Source organism: Engystomops pustulosus, chromosome 10 (genome assembly GCF_040894005.1).
Source record: "Engystomops pustulosus chromosome 10, aEngPut4.maternal, whole genome shotgun sequence".
In the NCBI taxonomy this organism is placed as follows: Eukaryota; Metazoa; Chordata; class Amphibia; order Anura; family Leptodactylidae; genus Engystomops; species Engystomops pustulosus.
Window position 1 is genome coordinate 99,457,406 of NC_092420.1, and position 20,223 is coordinate 99,477,628.

The window sequence follows — 20,223 nt, forward strand, 5'->3', positions numbered from 1 at the left end:
AGATTTTAGAGAAGCCGTCAGATAGGAAAAAAGGTTCCCAAGCACAAAGCCACAGGGGGAAGTTTTTTGTCTCTCAAAGAACTTTAGGTCACCACAGAGACCTGGTGACAGAAAAGGATGGAAATCCTCCAAGAGGTCCAAGGGCTTCATGTTGTCTCGCCCTTCCGACTCCAGCAAACGTCCCAGTCAGCAATGACGCCGGAGGACCAGTGGGGGGGGAGACTTTCTCTGTTCAAGGAGGAATGGAGGAAGATCACAGGAAGTGGCAGGATCCTGGGGATCATCCAGGACGGTCTAAAGTTGCCTTTTGTATCTCTTCCCTCGCTGCGCTTCAAAATAACATCAGTATCGGGTCTGGAAGCTCTATAGGCCGTAGAGACGGAGGTGAAGACCCTCCTGGGAAAGGAAGTGCTCAGAAAGGGCTCCCCTTCAGGAGCGCGAGGCACATGGTTCTATTCAACCCTTTACGTCACAAAGAAACCGGATGGTTCCATTCGTAGCCTTATAAACCTGAAGCCTCTAATCAATACCTGAAAATAGACAGGTTCAAGATGGAGTCTATAGAATCGATGGTAAACTTGCTTTTTAAAGTTTGTTCCCATTCATCAGAGCTGCCAAAAGTACCTGAGAGTGGCAGTGATGCTGGAGGGCAGTCTTACACCTCTCTATTGCTCCAAGGGTATTCACAAAGCTAATATCGGAAGTGGCAGCTTATATATAAGAAAGCATCACAGAATTTTTGTGCCATATATCTGGACGATTTTCTCCTAGTAGGAAGATCGATAGAGTTAACAGTCCAGATAAATCTAGTTCTGGAAATCTTACACCGTTTGGGGTGGATGGTGAATCTAAAAGGTTCTGAGGATAAGAGCCTCAGTGGGACATTTATACATGAAGGAGTCTCGTACAATAAGGTCGATAATGAAAGTTCTAGGCCTCTTCACGGCAGCCGTAGCAGCAGTATCTTGGGCAATGTTCCACACAAGACCCTTGCAGCTATATACACTCACCGGCCAGTGTATTAGGTCCACCATGCTAGTAACGGGTCGGACCCCCTTTTGCCTTCAGAACTGCCTCAATTCTTCGTGGCATAGATACAACAAGGTGCTGGAAGCTCCTCAGAGATTTTGCTCCATAGTGACATGATGGCATCACACAGTTGCCGCAGATTTGTCGGCTGCACATCCATGATGCGAATCTCCCGTTCCACCACATCCCAAAGATGCTCTATTGGATTGAGATCTGGTGACTGTGGGGGCCATTTGTGTCCAGTGACCTCATTGTCATGTTCAAGAAACCAGTCTGAGATGCTTCCAGCTTTATGACATGGCGCATTATCCTGCTGAAAGTAGCCATCAGATGTTACAGGGTACATTGTGCTCATAAAGGGATGGACATGGTCAGCAACAATACTCAGGTAGGCTGTGGCGTTACCAAGGGGCCCAAAGACACCATGACACCACCACCACCAGCCTGAGCCGCTGATACAAGGCAGGATGGATCCATGACACCCCCACCACCAGCCTGAGCCGCTGATACAAGGCAGGATGGATCCATGACACCACCACCACCAGCCTGACCCGCTGATACAAGGCAGGATGGATCCATGACACCAGCACCACCAGCCTGACCCGCTGATACAAGGCAGGATGGATCCATGACACCACCACCACCAGCCTGAGCCGCTGATACAAGGCAGGATGGATCCATGACACCACCACCACCAGCCTGAGCCGCTGATACAAGGCAGGATGGATCCATGACACCACCACCAGCCTGAGCCGCTGATACAAGGCAGGATGGATCCATGACACCACCACCAGCCTGACCCGCTGATACAAGGCAGGATGGATCCATGACACCAGCACCACCAGCCTGACCCGCTGATACAAGGCAGGATGGATCCATGACACCAGCACCACCAGCCTGACCCGCTGATACAAGGCAGGATGGATCCATGACACCAGCACCACCAGCCTGAGCCGCTGATACAAGGCAGGATGGATCCATGACACCACCACCACCAGCCTGAGCCGCTGATACAAGGCAGGATGGATCCATGACACCACCACCACCAGCCTGAGCCGCTGATACAAGGCAGGATGGATCCATGACACCACCACCAGCCTGAGCCGCTGATACAAGGCAGGATGGATCCATGACACCAGCACCACCAGCCTGACCCGCTGATACAAGGCAGGATGGATCCATGACACCACCACCACCAGCCTGACCCGCTGATACAAGGCAGGATGGATCCATGACACCACCACCACCAGCCTGAGCCGCTGATACAAGGCAGGATGGATCCATGACACCACCACCACCAGCCTGAGCCGCTGATACAAGGCAGGATGGATCCATGACACCACCACCACCAGCCTGAGCCGCTGATTCAAGGCAGGATGGATCCATGACACCACCACCACCAGCCTGAGCCGCTGATACAAGGCAGGATGGATCCACGACACCACCACCACCAGCCTGAGCCGCTGATACAAGGCAGGATGGATCCATGACACCACCACCACCAGCCTGACCCGCTGATACAAGGCAGGATGGATCCATGACACCACCACCACCAGCCTGACCCGCTGATACAAGGCAGGATGGATCCATGACACCACCACCACCAGCCTGACCCGCTGATACAAGGCAGGATGGATCCGCGCTTTCATGTCGTGGACGCCAAATTCTGACCCTACCATCCGAATGTCGCAGCAGCAATCGGGACTCATCAGACCAGGCAACGTTTTTCCAATCTTCTACTGTCCAATTTCAATGAGCTTGTGCAAATTGTAGCCTCAGTTTCCTGTTCTTAGCTGAAAGGAGTGGCACCCGGTGTGGTCTTCTGCTGCTGTAGCCCATCTGCCTCAAAGTTGGATGTACTGTGCGTTCAGAGATGCTCTTCTGCCTACCTTGGTTGTAACGGGTGGCGATTTGAGTCACTGTTGCCTTTCTATCAGCTCGAACCAGTCTGCCCATTCTCCTCTGACTTCTGGCGTCAACAAGGCATTTCCGCCCACAGAACTTCCGCTCACTGGATGTTTTTTCTTTTTCGGACCATTCTCTGTAAACCCTAGAGATGGTTGTGTGTGAAAATCCCAGTAGATCAGCAGTTTCTGAAATACTCAGACCAGCCCTTCTGGCACCAACAACCATGCCACGTTCAAAGGCCTCAAATCACCTTTCTTCCCCATACTGATGCTCGGGAGAACTGCAGGAGATTGTCTTGACCATGTCTACATGCCTAAATGCACTGAGTTGCCGCCATGTGATTGGCTGATTAGAAAGTAAGTGTTAACGAGCAGTTGGACAGGTGTACCTAATAAAGTGGCCGGTGAGTGTATGTTAAAGGCCTGGGACGGGGACTAAGCCAGCCTAGACTGGAAGATTCCACTTCCTCAGGGCGTTCTAGACTCCCTAGGGTGGTGGTTAAAGGAAGAGAACATCCAAGTGGGCAGATCTTGGAGAGAGGAAAGACCTCTGTCCATGGTGACTGACACAAATGCCTGGGGATGGGGAGGTGCTTCTTTACCAGGGGGCATGGAGTAAGGAGACTCAGAAGATGTCCTCAAATTACAAAGAATTAAGAGCCACCTTGGAGGCGATCAGACAATCCTTGCCAGTAGTTCAAGTGATGGATCTGAAGATTGTCGGCAGTAGTCTTCATAAATCACCAGCGAGGTACCAGGAGCAAACGTTTGATGGGCTTGACAGATAAGTTGGTCTCTGCAAGTTTGAAGATCTGGAGATCACTCTCGGCAGTGCACATAAGAAGAAAAGGATCTAAAGGCAGACTCACTAAGCCGTCATCTCCTACGGCAGGGGGTCCCTTCACAGGGATGTTTTTCACAAGATATCAAGCCTTTGGGGGAGATAGACCTAGTCACCACCAGGAAGAACAGGCAGGTCGGGTGATTCTGTTCTCTAGACCCGAAGGATCACCCAACGAGCCTGGATGTCTTCACAATAAAATGGGACTTGAGCCTCTCATGTGCTTTTCCTCCTCTGTCAGTTCTTCCAAAAGTTCCAAGAAAGAGAAGGCAAGACCAGACCAGTGTCTTCCTAATAGCCCCCTTCTGGCCCAGGAGGCCACGGTTGTTCGATTCAGAGAGCTCTTTGTTGGATCCTTCGATCTCCCCCAGAGAGGAAAGATCTTCTCTCCCGGAGACTTGCAGAGTGTGAGTCTCCATCTGACGGCCGGGAATTTGAAAGGCGCCTCCTGATGGGGAAGGGCCTATATGACACGGTAATTACAACCCTACAGAGAAGTAGAAAGGTACTTACCTCGAATGTTTATTTTAGAGTTTGGAGAGATTTGGGATTTTTTTTGCACCTCCCTTTTGCCTCCTGTCCTTGTAGCCCGGTTTATAAAAGCGGCATCTCATATTTCTCCCTTTTAAGAGATGTACAGTCCCTCCTTGGGACCTCACATTGGTCCTAAATCTCGGCCTATCCTGTAGATCTCCTTGCACCAAGATTCTGGAGGATAGGGTTGTACTGACAACAGACCCGGCATTTCTACCCAAGGAAGCCTCAAAGTGTCACCGGTCGCAGGAGATGAGGCTTCCGTCCTTCTGTAATAATCCATCTACAGACAGGGAAGCTGTGGAAGGAACCATTGAAATCTACGGAGCCAGGTCCTAGGAATGGAGGAGCTCCGACGCCCTGTTTCTTCTTACCCTTCTTCTCCTCCAAAAAGAAGGCCTCAGCTATGGCTATGTCCAGGAGGATGAAGCTATTAGTTCAGCAGCAGAACAGCCAGTGCCGGAGCCCATTCCACCAGGGGAGTTTCCTCTTCATGGGCAGAATGTAGAGGTTTCGGATCTGTCCGGCTGCCGCCTGGTCTTCTCCACACACCTTCTACAAGCTCCATGGCCTGGAAGTTAGGGGCGCGAATGAATTGACTTTTGGGCTATGAGTGTCATCTCCGGTGATCCCTCCCTAATTTATATGCTATACTCTCCGGATGGGTGCTGTCGTGGTGAGCGGGGGAAACCGGTTATTGTGTTTCCTTGAACCACGACAGCACCCTGAGGTATTCCCACCCTTTGTTTTTCCCCCCGGGGGTGTATATCATAACTTAGGTGATGGTGGTCCAGTTATAAGCGTTTGAATCAGTCCGGTGGTCAGAAATAACCAAGCATTGGATCCCATACAGTCGCTGTAATCCACTGAAGGATGAAGGTGGGGCAGCGCCTTTAACATCCTGGGTTTCTGGTCCCTGGGGGCGGACCCCTCTCTCCTGTTGGGTGCTGTCGTGGTTCAAGGAAACCCAATTACCGCTGTTTCCAATATACATTCATTACCTTAGTGCAGCCATTTTCCTCTCCCTTCAGTCCTGCATTCTGGTTATGATGAAACTGATGCAGGAGTCACAGGGGCGGGGCTATGCACTAACAGCTGTTTCTTGTCCTTCTCTGGACTCCCCCACTTGTGCAAAAGCTCAGTATTATGGGAAGTGAAGTTGCACCCCCCCCCCACCTTGTTCAAATCAAATTTTCATTTCTGCCGCTATCGTTTTTAAGATAATAAGTTTCCAAAACAAAACTGCTAGCAATCTATTCTGCTACATTTGTGCTGCTTTTGTTTTGAAGATATTAACTAAATTGAAAAGGTCAGCCAGTCGGAAACCCCCCTCCCCTCCCCCCCAAAAAAAAGAGTGGTATCAAATGTTTGTGCTACATTTGTGCAGCAACATTTTTTTGTTTACCGCTATCATTTTTAGGTGTTGACACAAGTTAAGGTGTTTAGGAGGAACTACTCCTGTGTGTGCTGACCTTTACAACTTTGTCAATATCTTCAAAACAGCATTGTAGTACATTGACCTTCTTTCTTGGAATTCTGCTGTTAAAGACTGAATGTGGTTGAAACGGCAAACTTTTTTTTCACTGCAATAAAGATATTATCACTGGATATAACCAAACCACGAAGGGTGTGAGATGCCCTGAGGTGGGCAGAGACCTCAGACCCTGAACCTTCCCTGCTCCATTACCAGAGATCTGTCTAATCCCTCCATGGATTCCCACTAGTGGGATCTGTACTGCTCCATGAAGAGCTTAGTCCTGCTCACTGGTGACTGAGGTCCGGCATCTTCTTGGAGATTGTTCTGACTCAATAATTTAACGTCTTGTAACCCTCCAGTGTTCCCAGTCACAGGTCCGGTAGATTCTGGTTGTGCGCAATTCCTGGATTGTTTCATACGTGCGTTGTCCTGCCTCACCCGCTGAACATACTGCTGCGGGTGGGATTCCTTGTATCAACTCCATCTGTGATGCAAGGAGCCCCTACTTTGTCAATGATTACACTACAGTGTTGCCATTTGGGGACTCATCATAGATGAAGATGATTTTAGGAAACCCTGGCAGTGTGATTGGCCTGCACTCCCACTGTTGACCCCCAGGTGGAGTATCAACCATGTATTGCATCATTGAGAGCCTGCCCCATCTTCTATGACATCATGATGGGGGAGGAGCCAGATCAGAAACCTACAGATCCTTGCATCACTTGTTCCCTCACGCTCAGGACCCTCCTCCTCAATGACATCATCTAAGGTCCTTTTATCACATTAGCCCGCACTCTGTACACAGATGGAGCTCCCCCTAGTGGCCAAAACTATTCTATAATTTTATTAAACTTCCCCAAAGAAACTTTATATTTAAATTATTTTTAGCAGCACATTCCCTTTTTCCATCCCTCAAAGTGATGGGCGTGTCCAGTCCGACCCGTTACAGCGGATACAAAGCGCACAACGCGAGGACGGAGAGATTTTTCCTTTGTTTAATGAAACCAGTTACTATGTTGTGGATCCAGCAAGAAATGGTCATTAAATACAAGTTACAAAAAAAGAAAAGAAATGAAGGAGTTAAAATCCCTCCACAACGCAGCGGCGCGGTGTAACGCGGGGGAGGGGAGGCCTCATTCCCTTTAAGTATAAAGCAGCAATTTGGAAGACCCGAATGTTAGCCTGAAGATCTGCTTCATATTACCCAGGGTGCATTGCAGCGGCCAATCAGGATGCAGGACTTGCCGCTACCGATCATTCCCCACCCCCCCATATTGAAAAGTGCCCTCCCCCATAGAGTTCTGGTATGTTATATAAAACCTCTGCTTGCTGAGATACAGGAAAAGGATATTGCAATATTAAAAACGCCAGAGGAGGGTCAGGTACAAAAACAACAACAACAGCAGCTCATCTCATCCCCATAACGGGAGCCTTAAAGGGATCCTTAAAGCTTCTGCCAATCAGTGGCTGCATAAGAGTCTGCGGAGGAGGAGGAGGAGTCAGTGTACGGTAGAAAAACAATGCGACGAATTCGAGCATCGGAAAAAGCAGAACATAAACCCTGCAGAGCATCGCGCACACACACAGCCACCAGGGGGCGAGCTCAGGGAACATTACCTATACTTTCATGTTCTGGGGGAAGCTGGGTAATTACCCACAAGCCTCAGCTAGAGGCCATGGCCCCACTGGAGGGGACCCAGCTTTCCCTGTGAAAAGAGAACTCTTTGAGCTGATTAGGAGGCGCCTTAAAGGGATTGTCCAAAGATGGTTAAGCCAAAAATGAATATGGGGGGTTGTGGGAAGGGTATGTGAACCCCTAATGCTGGTGATAGGCAAAGGCCCCCAAGTGTTTGATTATTTGGGGTCCAACCACATCAACCACCGCTGATCATGTGATCTCCATGAGAACAGCAGCCAATGGACAGCAAGAAACCGCAAGTCCCAAATTGGTGGCTGCTTTTACATACAAGAAACTCCCCTCCCTTCTCAGGATCAATGGGGGCAGATACTAAATAATTGGTCAGGGGCAAAAGACGTCACTCCTGCCGGGACAGGAGGGTGCACCTCCAGCTCTCTCCAGGACCAATCATCTATTTAGTCATTAGAAGTGGATAATCCCTTTAAGGTGCCCCCCCCCCACCCCCGCTGTATGAATGCAGAGCACTGCTCCAATCTGCTCTGTGTAACTGCTGCACTAACCTAAAGCGGATTCCACATACATGACCCCCCCTATACAAATAGGGAGACTCCGCATCCCATGACGGCTCAGCAGTGCACCCCACATCAGCCAATGTGACAAGGAGTCGTCTTACTTGTGGGGAGAGTTTTTGCACCCAACTTATAAAAACAAAAATATTACTGCCGCTACTGAAACTACAACAAAGAAAACATCAAACCGTGTAAAACATCTACAAAATAAAACGTAAAAAAAAAACCCGCAGCGGCCCCCACAATAACCAGCGCGGAGGTCGTGTCCCGCCTCCTCTGTACATATATATAATATATCCAGCAATCAGGAATCTATACATAATATTACATGGCGGAGGAAATGATTAAAAAGTCCCAAGTGTAAAAGACCAGGATTGGGGGCAACAACGGAAAACGTAAGACCGGAGCGTGGAGGACGGGGCCCGGGGCCCCCAGAGCGTGGAGGACGGGCCCCGGGGACCCCCAGATCCTCCTCCCCCTTTATGCTTGGCCTGGGAGAGATCCGTGGCCGGTGCCGTGTCCTGTGTGGCCACTGGGCTGGAGGAGGACAGAGAATCCCTGAAATTATAAGTCAGGAAAGCGACTTGGATCCTCCTTGTAGTCGTCCGGTATCGTGAAGATTGACTCCTCGAACTCTCCGTAGCGGAATTCTTGGAACGTTACGGTGGCCGTGATGGTGGGGAATACGGGGATGTCTGCGGAGACAAAGAAGGGGAGTGAGAGATTGGATGTATCCAAAGTTTTCAGCTTCTACAAGACGCTAAGGACATGTCCTCACACTGCTGTGCTCTGAGCATCCTACACTGAACGGCTCCACAACCCCTCCCCTCGCTACCATGACGCACATTTTGAAGATCAGTGTGAACCTCAGAGATGGCAAATAAACAAGATTATAAAATCACTTCAATTTAGAGCACAGAGCACAGCAGTGTGAGGACACACCCCCTGTGCACTTGGAGAAGCTAATCTAAGTTTGTATTTCACAGTCCTGCTGCTACTAACATGCACAAGTGTCCGATTATACACATCTCCCCAAGGAGGCTGCAGAGAGCACAGCAGTGTGAGGTCTGATTACACATCTCTCCAGGGACAATACATAACACTGGCTGCAGAGTGCACAGCAGTGTGAGGTCTGATTACACATCTCTCCAGGGACAATACATAACACTGGCTGCAGAGAGCACAGAGCACAGCAGTGTGAGGTCTGATTACACATCTCTCCAGGGACAGTACATAACACTGGCTGCAGAGAGCACAGAGCACAGCAGTGTGAGGTCTGATTACACATCTCTCCAGGGACAAAACATAACACTGGCTGCAGAGAGCACAGAGCACAGCAGTGTGAGGTCTGATTACACATCTCTCCAGGGACAATACATAACACTGGCTGCAGAGAGCACAGATCACAGCAGTGTGAGGTCTGATTACACATCTCTCCAGGGACAAAACATAACACTGGCTGCAGAGAGCACAGAGCACAGCAGTGTGTGGTATGATTACACATCTCTCCAGGGACAATACATAACACTGGCTGCAGAGAGCACAGATCACAGCAGTGTGAGGTCTGATTACACATCTCTCCAGGGACAAAACATAACACTGGCTGCAGAGAGCACAGAGCACAGCAGTGTGAGGTCTGATTACACATCTCTCCAGGGACAATACATTACACTGGCTGCAGAGAGCACAGAAGCGTGAGGTCTGATTACACATCTCTCCAGGGACGGTACATAACACTGGCTGCAGAGAGCACAGAGCACAGCAGTGTGAGGACACACCCCCTGTGCACTTGGAGAAGCTAATCTAAGTTTGTATTTCACAGTCCTGCTGCTACTAACATGCACAAGTGTCCGATTATACACATCTCCCCAAGGAGGCTGCAGAGAGCACAGCAGTGTGAGGTCTGATTACACATCTCTCCAGGGACAATACATAACACTGGCTGCAGAGAGCACAGAGCACAGCAGTGTGTGGTATGATTACACATCTCTCCAGGGACAAAACATAACACTGGCTGCAGAGAGCACAGAGCACAGCAGTGTGAGGTCTGATTACACATCTCTCCAGGGACAATACATAACACTGGCTGCAGAGAGCACAGAGCACAGCAATGTGTGGTATGATTACACATCTCTCCAGGGACAATACATAACACTGGCTGCAGAGAGCACAGAGCACAGCAGTGTGAGGTCTGATTACACATCTCTCCAGGGACAGTACATAACACTGGCTGCAGAGAGCACAGAGCACAGCAGCGTGAGGTCTGATTACACATCTCTCCAGGGACAATACATAACACTGGCTGCAGAGAGCACAGAGCACAGCAGTGTGTGGTATGATTACACATCTCTCCAGGGACAATACATAACACTGGCTGCAGAGAGCACAGAGCACAGCAGTGTGAGGTCTGATTACACATCTCTCCAGGGACAGTACATAACACTGGCTGCAGAGAGCACAGAGCACAGCAGCGTGAGGTCTGATTACACATCTCTCCAGGGACAATACATAACACTGGCTACAGAGAGCACAGAGCACAGCAGTGTGAGGTCTGATTACACACCTCTCCAGAGACGGTACATAACACTGGCTGCAGAGAGCACAGAGCACAGCAGTGTGAGGTCTGATTACACATCTCTCCAGGGACAATACATAACACTGGTTGCAGAGAGCACAGAGCACAGCAGTGTGAGGTCTGATTACACATCTCTCCAGGGACAATACATAACACTGGCTGCAGAGAGCACAAAGCACAGCAGTGTGAGGTCTGATTACACATCTCTCCAGGGACAAAACATAACACTGGCTGCAGAGAGCACAGAGCACAGCAGTGTGAGGTCTGATTACACATCTCTCCAGGGACAAAACATAACACTGGCTGCAGAGAGCACAGAGCACAGCAGTGTGAGGTCTGATTACACATCTCTCCAGGGACAATACATAACACTGGCTGCAGAGAGCACAGATCACAGCAGTGTGAGGTCTGATTACACATCTCTCCAGGGACAATACATAACACTGGCTGCAGAGAGCACAGAGCACAGCAGTGTGAGGTCTGATTACACATCTCTCCAGGGACAGTACATAACACTGGCTGCAGAGAGCACAGAGCACAGCAGTGTGAGGTCTGATTACACATCTCTCCAGGGACAATACATAACACTGGCTGCAGAGAGCACAGAGCACAGCAGTGTGAGGTCTGATTACACATCTCTCCAGGGACAATACATAACACTTGCTGCAGAGAGCACAGAGCACAGCAGTGTGAGGTCTGATTACACATCTCTCCAGGGGACAATACATAACACTTGCTGCAGAGAGCACAGAGCACAGTAGTGTGAGGTCTGATTACACATCTCTCCAGGGACAATACATAACATTGGCTGCAGAGAGCACAGAGCACAGCAGTGTGAGGTCTGATTACACATCTCTCCAGGGACAATACATAACACTGGCTGCAGGGAGCACAGAGCACAGCAGTGTGAGGTCTGATTGCAGCCTCTCTGGGGAGATGTATAGAGAGCACAGAGCACAGCAGTGTGAGGACACAGCCCCAGTGCACCTCGAGATGCTAAATCCATTTTTTCACAGTCCTGCTGCTAAAACCACACACAGGAGGTTGTCTGTGAATACCTGCAGGAAGGTACAGAATCTGCCCCTCAGATTACACAGTGAGGCCACAGGCTCAGGTCAGGACATTATATTGGGGCTCGGGGCCCCCACTTACCTAACTTTACAGGGAATCCTGGGGGAAGCTTCATCTGTACAAATTCTCGGAGCTTATTAAAGTGCTTGAAGGGTGCAATGACCTCTAGGACATTCAGCAATCTGGAAGACAAGACATCACATGACCCACCTGTGACCCGGTGATATAGGGTCAGGGGTCACAAGCTCCAGACCTCACCCGTAACTAGTCTGTAACATCAGTTTATGTATCTTAAAGGGAATGTCACCCCGTGCAGTGGAGCGCGCATCAGTTAGTAAATACAGATTTCCATTAAGGTTTTCCCCTGTCAGGGTTTATATGTGACCTGGAGACATGAATAGGCCCCCTACACACTGGTAACATATGTGCCCCCCGTATAGATCCTACACACTGGTAACATATGTGCCCCCCGTATAGATCCTACACACTGGTAACATATGTGCCCCCCGTATAGATCCTACACACTGGTAACATATGTGCCCCCCGTATAGATCCTACACACTGGTAACATATGTGCCCCTCCCCCCAGATCCGACACACTGGTAACATACGTGCCCCCCCATAGATCCTACACACTGGTAACATACGTGCCCCCCCATAGATCCTACACACCGGTGTAATGTACATGGCCCCCTATAGATCCTACACACCGGTATAATGTACGTGCCCCCCCTATAGATCCTACACACCGGTATAATGTACGTGCCCCCCCTATAGATCCTACACACTGGTATAATGTACGTGCCCCCCCTATAGATCCTACACACTGGTATAATGTACGTGCCCCCCCTATAGATCCTACACACTGGTATAATGTACGTGCCCCCCCCCCTATAGATCCTACACACTGGTATAATGTACGTGCCCCCCCTATAGATCCTACACACTGGTATAATGTACGTGCCCCCCCCTATAGATCCTACACACTGGTATAATGTACGTGCCCCCTATAGATCCTACACACTGGTATAATGTACGTGCCCCCTATAGATCCTACACACTGGTATAATGTACGTGCCCCCTATAGATCCTACACACCGGTATAATGTACGTGCCCCCTATAGATCCTACACACCGGTATAATGTACGTGCCCCCTATAGATCCTACACACCGGTATAATGTACGTGCCCCCCTATAGATCCTACACACCGGTATAATGTACGTGCCCCCCTATAGATCCTACACACCGGTATAATGTACGTGGCCCCCCTATAGATCCTACACACCGGTATAATGTACGTGGCCCCCCTATAGATCCTACACACCGGTATAATGTACGTGGCCCCCCTATAGATCCTACACACCGGTATAATGTACGTGGCCCCCCTATAGATCCTACACACTGGTATAATGTACGTGGCCCCCCTATAGATCCTACACACTGGTATAATGTACGTGGCCCCCCTATAGATCCTACACACTGGTATAATGTACGTGGCCCCCCCTATAGATCCTACACACTGGTATAATGTACGTGGCCCCCTATAGATCGTACACACTGGTATAATGTACGTGGCCCCCTATAGATCGTACACACTGGTATAATGTGCATGGCCCCCTATAGATCCTACACACTGGTATAATGTACGTGGCCCCCTATAGATCCTACACACTGGTATAATGTACGTGGCCCCCTATAGATCCTACACACTGGTATAATGTACGTGGCCCCCCTATAGATCCTACACACTGGTATAATGTACGTGGCCCCCCTATAGATCCTACACACCGGTATAATGTACGTGGCCCCCCTATAGATCCTACACACCGGTATAATGTACGTGCCCCCCCCTATAGATCCTACACACCGGTATAATGTACGTGCCCCCCCCTATAGATCCTACACACCGGTGTAATGTACGTGCCCCCCCCTATAGATCCTACACACCGGTGTAATGTACGTGCCCCCCCCTATAGATCCTACACACTGGTATAATGTACGTGCCCCCCCCTATAGATCCTACACACTGGTATAATGTACGTGCCCCCCCCTATAGATCCTACACACTGGTATAATGTACGTGCCCCCCCCCTATAGATCCTACACACTGGTATAATGTACGTGCCCCCCCCCTATAGATCCTACACACTGGTATAATGTACATGCCCCCCTATAGATCCTACACACTGGTATAATGTACGTGGCCCCCCTATAGATCCTACACACTGGTATAATGTACGTGGCCCCCCTATAGATCCTACACACTGGTATAATGTACGTGGCCCCCCTATAGATCATACACACTGGTATAATGTACGTGGCCCCCTATAGATCATACACACTGGTATAATGTACGTGGCCCCCCCTATAGATCCTACACACTGGTATAATGTACGTGGCCCCCCTATAGATCCTACACACTGGTATAATGTACATGCCCCCCTATAGATCCTACACACTGGTATAATGTACGTGGCCCCCTATAGATCCTACACACTGGTATAATGTACGTGGCCCCCCTATAGATCCTACACACCGGTATAATGTACGTGGCCCCCCTATAGATCCTACACACTGGTATAATGTACGTGGCCCCCCCTATAGATCCTACACACTGGTATAATGTACGTGGCCCCCCTATAGATCCTACACACTGGTATAATGTACGTGGCCCCCTATAGATCCTACACACTGGTATAATGTACGTGGCCCCCCCCTATAGATCCTACACACTGGTATAATGTACGTGGCCCCCCTATAGATCCTACACACTGGTATAATGTACGTGGCCCCCTATAGATCCTACACACTGGTATAATGTACATGGCCCCCCTATAGATCCTACACACTGGTATAATGTACGTGGCCCCCCCCTATAGATCCTACACACTGGTATAATGTACGTGGCCCCCCTATAGATCCTACACACTGGTATAATGTACGTGGCCCCCTATAGATCCTACACACTGGTATAATGTACATGGCCCCCCTATAGATCCTACACACTGGTATAATGTACGTGGCCCCCTATAGATCCTACACACTGGTATAATGTACATGGCCCCCCTATAGATCCTACACACTGGTATAATGTACGTGGCCCCCCCTATAGATCCTACACACTGGTATAATGTACGTGGCCCCCCCTATAGATCCTACACACTGGTATAATGTACATGGCCCCCCTATAGATCCTACACACTGGTATAATGTACGTGGCCCCCTATAGATCATACACACTGGTATAATGTACGTGGCCCCCTATAGATCATACACACTGGTATAATGTACATGCCCCCCCTATAGATCACATCTCTGCTGTTACTTACGATTCAATCCCCAGAGGGAAATCCTGGCTCACGGCGATTGTGGCTTTGAAGGTTTTCTTGTTCTCTTTGCAGACGAGTTCCCTTCCCAGATGGGGGGCCCTGGGGGGGGGGGAGAAACACAGGGGGGCAATCACTACGGACCCAGCGGAGGAGGGAAGTAACAGATCTCTGCACTGATTGGATAGATGGGAGCAGCGATGGGATCCAGTGCTGAGCACATTGGAGGCGTGGCCAGGAAATAAAAGGGGCGGTGGCCTAAATGATCCAATCAGCGGAGAGATACTTACTTGCCGTTTTCTGCGGACATGTACTCCTCCCACGTGATGGTGTTGGGGGGCGGAGGGGTCAGTGACGGCCGCCGTACAGGCTGAAAGGGAAAGGAGAGGTTACAGGAGGGACAACGAGTCCGGGTCATTCAGTCCTAATTAAAGGGATTTGTATAAAAAGTCCAACGGCTCAGAGTCAGAGAGTGAGCGAAGGGCTGCAGCGGCGGTGGCGCAGCACGGACACCTACCTCAAAGTTCTGCTCCATCAGGCTGCCGCCCTTGCTGAGGCTTTCCATGATGGCTTTATTCCGCAGGATGTCCTCCTCGCTCAGATGTTCCCTCCTCTTCCGAGACTCCAATATCAAACCATTCACCAGGTAGAAGTCGGCCAGAAAGTTCCCCACTCGCTCCTAGAGACACAAAGCGGGTGAGAGGGGAGAGACGCACAGCGGGTGAGAGAGAGGGGGGAGAGACGCACAGCGGGTGAGAGGGGAGAGACGCACAGCGGGTGAGGGGAGAGACGCACAGCGGGTGAGACAGAGGGGGGAGAGACGCACAGCGGGTGAGACAGAGGGGGGAGAGACGCACAGCGGGTGAGAGAGAGGGGGGGAGACGCACAGCGGGTGAGAGGGGAGAGACGCACAGCGGGTGAGAGAGAGGGGGGAGACGCACAGCGGGTGAGAGAGAGGGGGGAGACGCACAGCGGGTGAGGGGAGAGACGCACAGCGGGTGAGACAGAGGGGGGAGAGACGCACAGCGGGTGAGACAGAGGGGGGAGAGACGCACAGCGGGTGAGACAGAGGGGGGAGAGACGCACAGCGGGTGAGAGAGAGGGGGGAGAGACGCACAGCGGGTGAGAGAGAGGGGGGAGAGACGCACAGCGGGTGAGAGAGAGGGGAGACGCACAGCGGGTGAGAGAGAGGGGAGACACAGCGGGTGAGAGAGAGAGGGGAGACGCACAGCGGGTGAGAGAGAGGGGGGAGACGCACAGCGGGTGAGAGAGAGGGGGGAGACGCACAGCGGGTGAGAGAGGGGGGAGACGCACAGCGGGTGAGAGAGAGGGGGGGAGACGCACAGCGGGTGAGAGAGAGGGGGGGAGACGCACAGCGGGTGAGAGAGAGGGGGGAGACGCACAGCGGGTGAGAGAGAGGGGGGAGACGCACAGCGGGTGAGAGAGAGGGGGGAGACGCACAGCGGGTGAGAGAGAGGGGGGAGACGCACAGCGGGTGAGAGAGAGGGGGGAGACGCACAGCGGGTGAGAGAGAGGGGGGAGACGCACAGCGGGTGAGAGAGAGGGGGGAGACGCACAGCGGGTGAGAGAGAGGGGGGAGACGCACAGCGGGTGAGAGAGAGGGGGGAGACGCACAGCGGGTGAGAGAGAGGGGGGAGACGCACAGCGGGTGAGAGAGAGGGGGGAGACGCACAGCGGGTGAGAGAGAGGGGGGAGACACAGCGGGTGAGAGAGAGGGGGGAGACACAGCGGGTGAGGGGAGACACAGCGGGTGAGAGAGAGGGGGGAGACACAGCGGGTGAGGGGAGACACAGCGGGTGAGAGAGAGGGGGGAGACACACAGCGGGTGAGAGAGAGGGGAGACACAGCGGGTGAGAGAGAGGGGAGACACAGCGGGTGAGAGAGAGGGGGGGGAGACACAGCGGGTGAGAGAGAGGGGGGGAGACGCACAGCGGGTGAGAGAGAGGGGGGAGACGCACAGCGGGTGAGAGAGAGGGGGGAGAGACGCACAGCGGGTGAGAGAGAGGGGGGAGAGACGCACAGCGGGTGAGAGAGAGGGGGGAGACGCACAGCGGGTGAGAGAGAGGGGGGAGACGCACAGCGGGTGAGAGAGAGGGGGGAGACGCACAGCGGGTGAGAGAGAGGGGGGAGACGCACAGCGGGTGAGAGAGAGGGGGGAGACGCACAGCGGGTGAGAGAGAGGGGGGAGACGCACAGCGGGTGAGAGAGAGGGGGGAGACGCACAGCGGGTGAGAGAGAGGGGGGAGACGCACAGCGGGTGAGAGAGAGGGGGGAGACGCACAGCGGGTGAGAGAGAGGGGGGAGACGCACAGCGGGTGAGAGAGAGGGGGGAGACGCACAGCGGGTGAGAGAGAGGGGGGAGACGCACAGCGGGTGAGAGAGAGGGGGGAGACGCACAGCGGGTGAGAGAGAGGGGGGAGACGCACAGCGGGTGAGAGAGAGGGGGGAGACGCACAGCGGGTGAGAGAGAGGGGGGAGACGCACAGCGGGTGAGAGAGAGGGGGGAGACGCACAGCGGGTGAGAGAGAGGGGGGGAGACGCACAGCGGGTGAGAGAGAGGGGGGAGACGCACAGCGGGTGAGAGAGAGGGGGGAGACGCACAGCGGGTGAGAGAGAGGGGGGAGACACAGCGGGTGAGGGGAGACACAGCGGGTGAGAGAGGGGGGAGACAGCGGGTGAGAGAGGGGGGAGACACAGCGGGTGAGAGAGGGGGGAGACACAGCGGGTGAGAGAGAGGGGAGACACAGCGGGTGAGAGAGAGGGGAGACACAGCGGGAGAGAGAGGGGGGAGACACAGCGGGTGAGAGAGAGGGGGGAGACACAGCGGGTGAGAGAGAGGGGGGAGACACAGCGGGTGAGAGAGAGGGGGGAGACACAGCGGGTGAGAGAGAGGGGGGAGACACAGCGGGTGAGAGAGAGGGGGGAGACGCACAGCGGGTGAGAGAGAGGGGGGAGACGCACAGCGGGTGAGAGAGAGGGGGGAGACGCACAGCGGGTGAGAGAGAGGGGGGAGACGCACAGCGGGTGAGAGAGAGGGGGGAGACGCACAGCGGGTGAGAGAGAGGGGAGAGACGCACAGCGGGTGAGAGAGGGGAGAGACGCACAGCGGGTGAGAGAGGGGAGAGACGCACAGCGGGTGAGAGAGAGGGGGGAGACGCACAGCGGGTGAGAGAGAGGGGAGACACAGCGGGTGAGAGAGAGGGGAGACACAGCGGGTGAGAGAGGGGAGACACAGCGGGTGAGAGAGGGGAGACACAGCGGGTGAGAGAGGGGAGAGACGCACAGCGGGTGAGAGAGAGGGGGGAGACGCACAGCGGGTGAGAGAGAGGGGGGAGACGCACAGCGAGTGAGAGAGAGGGGGGAGACAGCGGGTGAGAGAGGGGGGAGACGCACAGCGGGTGAGAGAGAGGGGAGACGCACAGCGGGTGAGAGAGAGGGGAGACACAGCGGGTGAGAGAGAGGGGAGACACAGCGGGTGAGAGAGAGGGGAGACACAGCGGGTGAGAGAGAGGGGAGACACAGCGGGTGAGAGAGAGGGGAGACACAGCGGGTGAGAGAGAGGAGACGCACAGCGGGTGAGAGAGAGGGGGGAGACGCACAGCGGGTGAGAGAGAGGGGGGAGACGCACAGCGGGTGAGAGAGAGGGGGGAGACGCACAGCGGGTGAGAGAGAGGGGGGGAGACGCACAGCGGGTGAGAGAGAGGGGGGAGACGCACAGCGGGTGAGAGAGGGGGGAGACGCACAGCGGGTGAGAGAGAGGGGGGAGACGCACAGCGGGTGAGAGAGAGGGGGGAGACGCACAGCGGGTGAGAGAGAGGGGGGAGACGCACAGCGGGTGAGAGAGAGGGGGGAGACGCACAGCGGGTGAGAGAGAGGGGGGAGACGCACAGCGGGTGAGAGAGAGGGGGGAGACGCACAGCGGGTGAGAGAGAGGGGGGGAGACGCACAGCGGGTGAGAGAGAGGGGGGAGACGCACAGCGGGTGAGAGAGAGGGGGGAGACGCACAGCGGGTGAGAGAGAGGGGAGACACAGCGGGTGAGAGAGAGGGGGGAGACGCACAGCGGGTGAGAGAGAGGGGGGAGACGCACAGCGGGTGAGAGAGAGGGGGGAGACGCACAGCGGGTGAGAGAGAGGGGGGAGACGCACAGCGGGTGAGAGAGAGGGGGGAGACGCACAGCGGGTGAGAGAGAGGGGGGAGACGCACAGCGGGTGAGAGAGAGGGGGGAGACGCACAGCGGGTGAGAGAGAGGGGGGAGACGCACAGCGGGTGAGAGAGAGGGGGGAGACGCACAGCGGGTGAGAGAGAGGGGGGAGACGCACAGCGGGTGAGAGAGAGGGGGGAGACGCACAGCGGGTGAGAGAGAGGGGGGAGACGCACAGCGGGTGAGAGAGAGGGGGGAGACGCACAGCGGGTGAGAGAGAGGGGGGAGACGCACAGCGGGTGAGAGAGAGGGGGGAGACGCACAGCGGGTGAGAGAGAGGGGGGAGACGCACAGCGGGTGAGAGAGAGGGGGGAGACGCACAGCGGGTGAGAGAGAGGGGGGAGACGCACAGCGGGTGAGAGAGAGGGGGGAGACGCACAGCGGGTGAGAGAGAGGGGGGAGACGCACAGCGGGTGAGAGAGAGGGGAGACACAGCGGGTGAGAGAGAGGGGGGAGACGCACAGCGGGTGAGATGTGACCACGAATTAGGGGACACGTTGTGTAGGAACATAAGACCACGAGGCTCCGCACAATACGCAATCACTGGAGAATAGCATGCACATGATTCATCTCAGCTGCTGCAGAACCTCGTGGCCCCCTCCTCACACAAGCCGTGAATTATTCTGCAGACGCCTCTTAGCACTTTGTGACACTAAAACTAAGTCCCATCCCTACAGTTTAACTCCTCGGATGCCACGGAATTAGCATTGATGTGAACGTCCACCGCTTACAGCTCCATAGGGATCAATAAGGCAAAGCGCTCAGCAGCAGCACAGAGGGTTTCAGGAGCAAGAAACAGGCCCGAATATTTACTACCAAAGACAGACAGAGCCGATTCCTTCCCGTGCAGCGTCTTATCTCTAATCCCTTCCACACAGAGGGCGGCTGTCGTGTCCTCACTTACCCTCCTGGGGAGACCGTCAGAGCGGGGGTGGGGTGGGGGGACAGGCGCACCAGCACCCAGTGCTAATAAACTACATAAACCTCCAAGGACCAAAAAACACAAGCAAGAGATAAGCAGCTGCCACAC

General features: G+C 53.5%; 1 protein-coding gene across 1 annotated transcript in view; it reads right to left on the reverse strand.

Annotated features, from left to right (window-relative positions):
- Window positions 1–6,769: 6,769 nt before the first annotated feature.
- ANKRD13C (ankyrin repeat domain 13C) overlaps window positions 6,770–20,223 on the reverse strand; it is a 33,288-nt gene continuing 19,834 nt past the window's right edge. The window contains exons 9-13 of the mRNA XM_072127857.1: window positions 15,488–15,649; window positions 15,261–15,340; window positions 14,974–15,072; window positions 11,724–11,824; window positions 6,770–8,691 (exon numbers count right to left, since the gene is read on the reverse strand). Coding sequence (XP_071983958.1) covers window positions 8,561–8,691; window positions 11,724–11,824; window positions 14,974–15,072; window positions 15,261–15,340; window positions 15,488–15,649 — 573 coding nt within the window. The 3' untranslated portion in view covers window positions 6,770–8,560. The remainder of the gene's footprint in view (window positions 8,692–11,723; window positions 11,825–14,973; window positions 15,073–15,260; window positions 15,341–15,487; window positions 15,650–20,223) is intronic.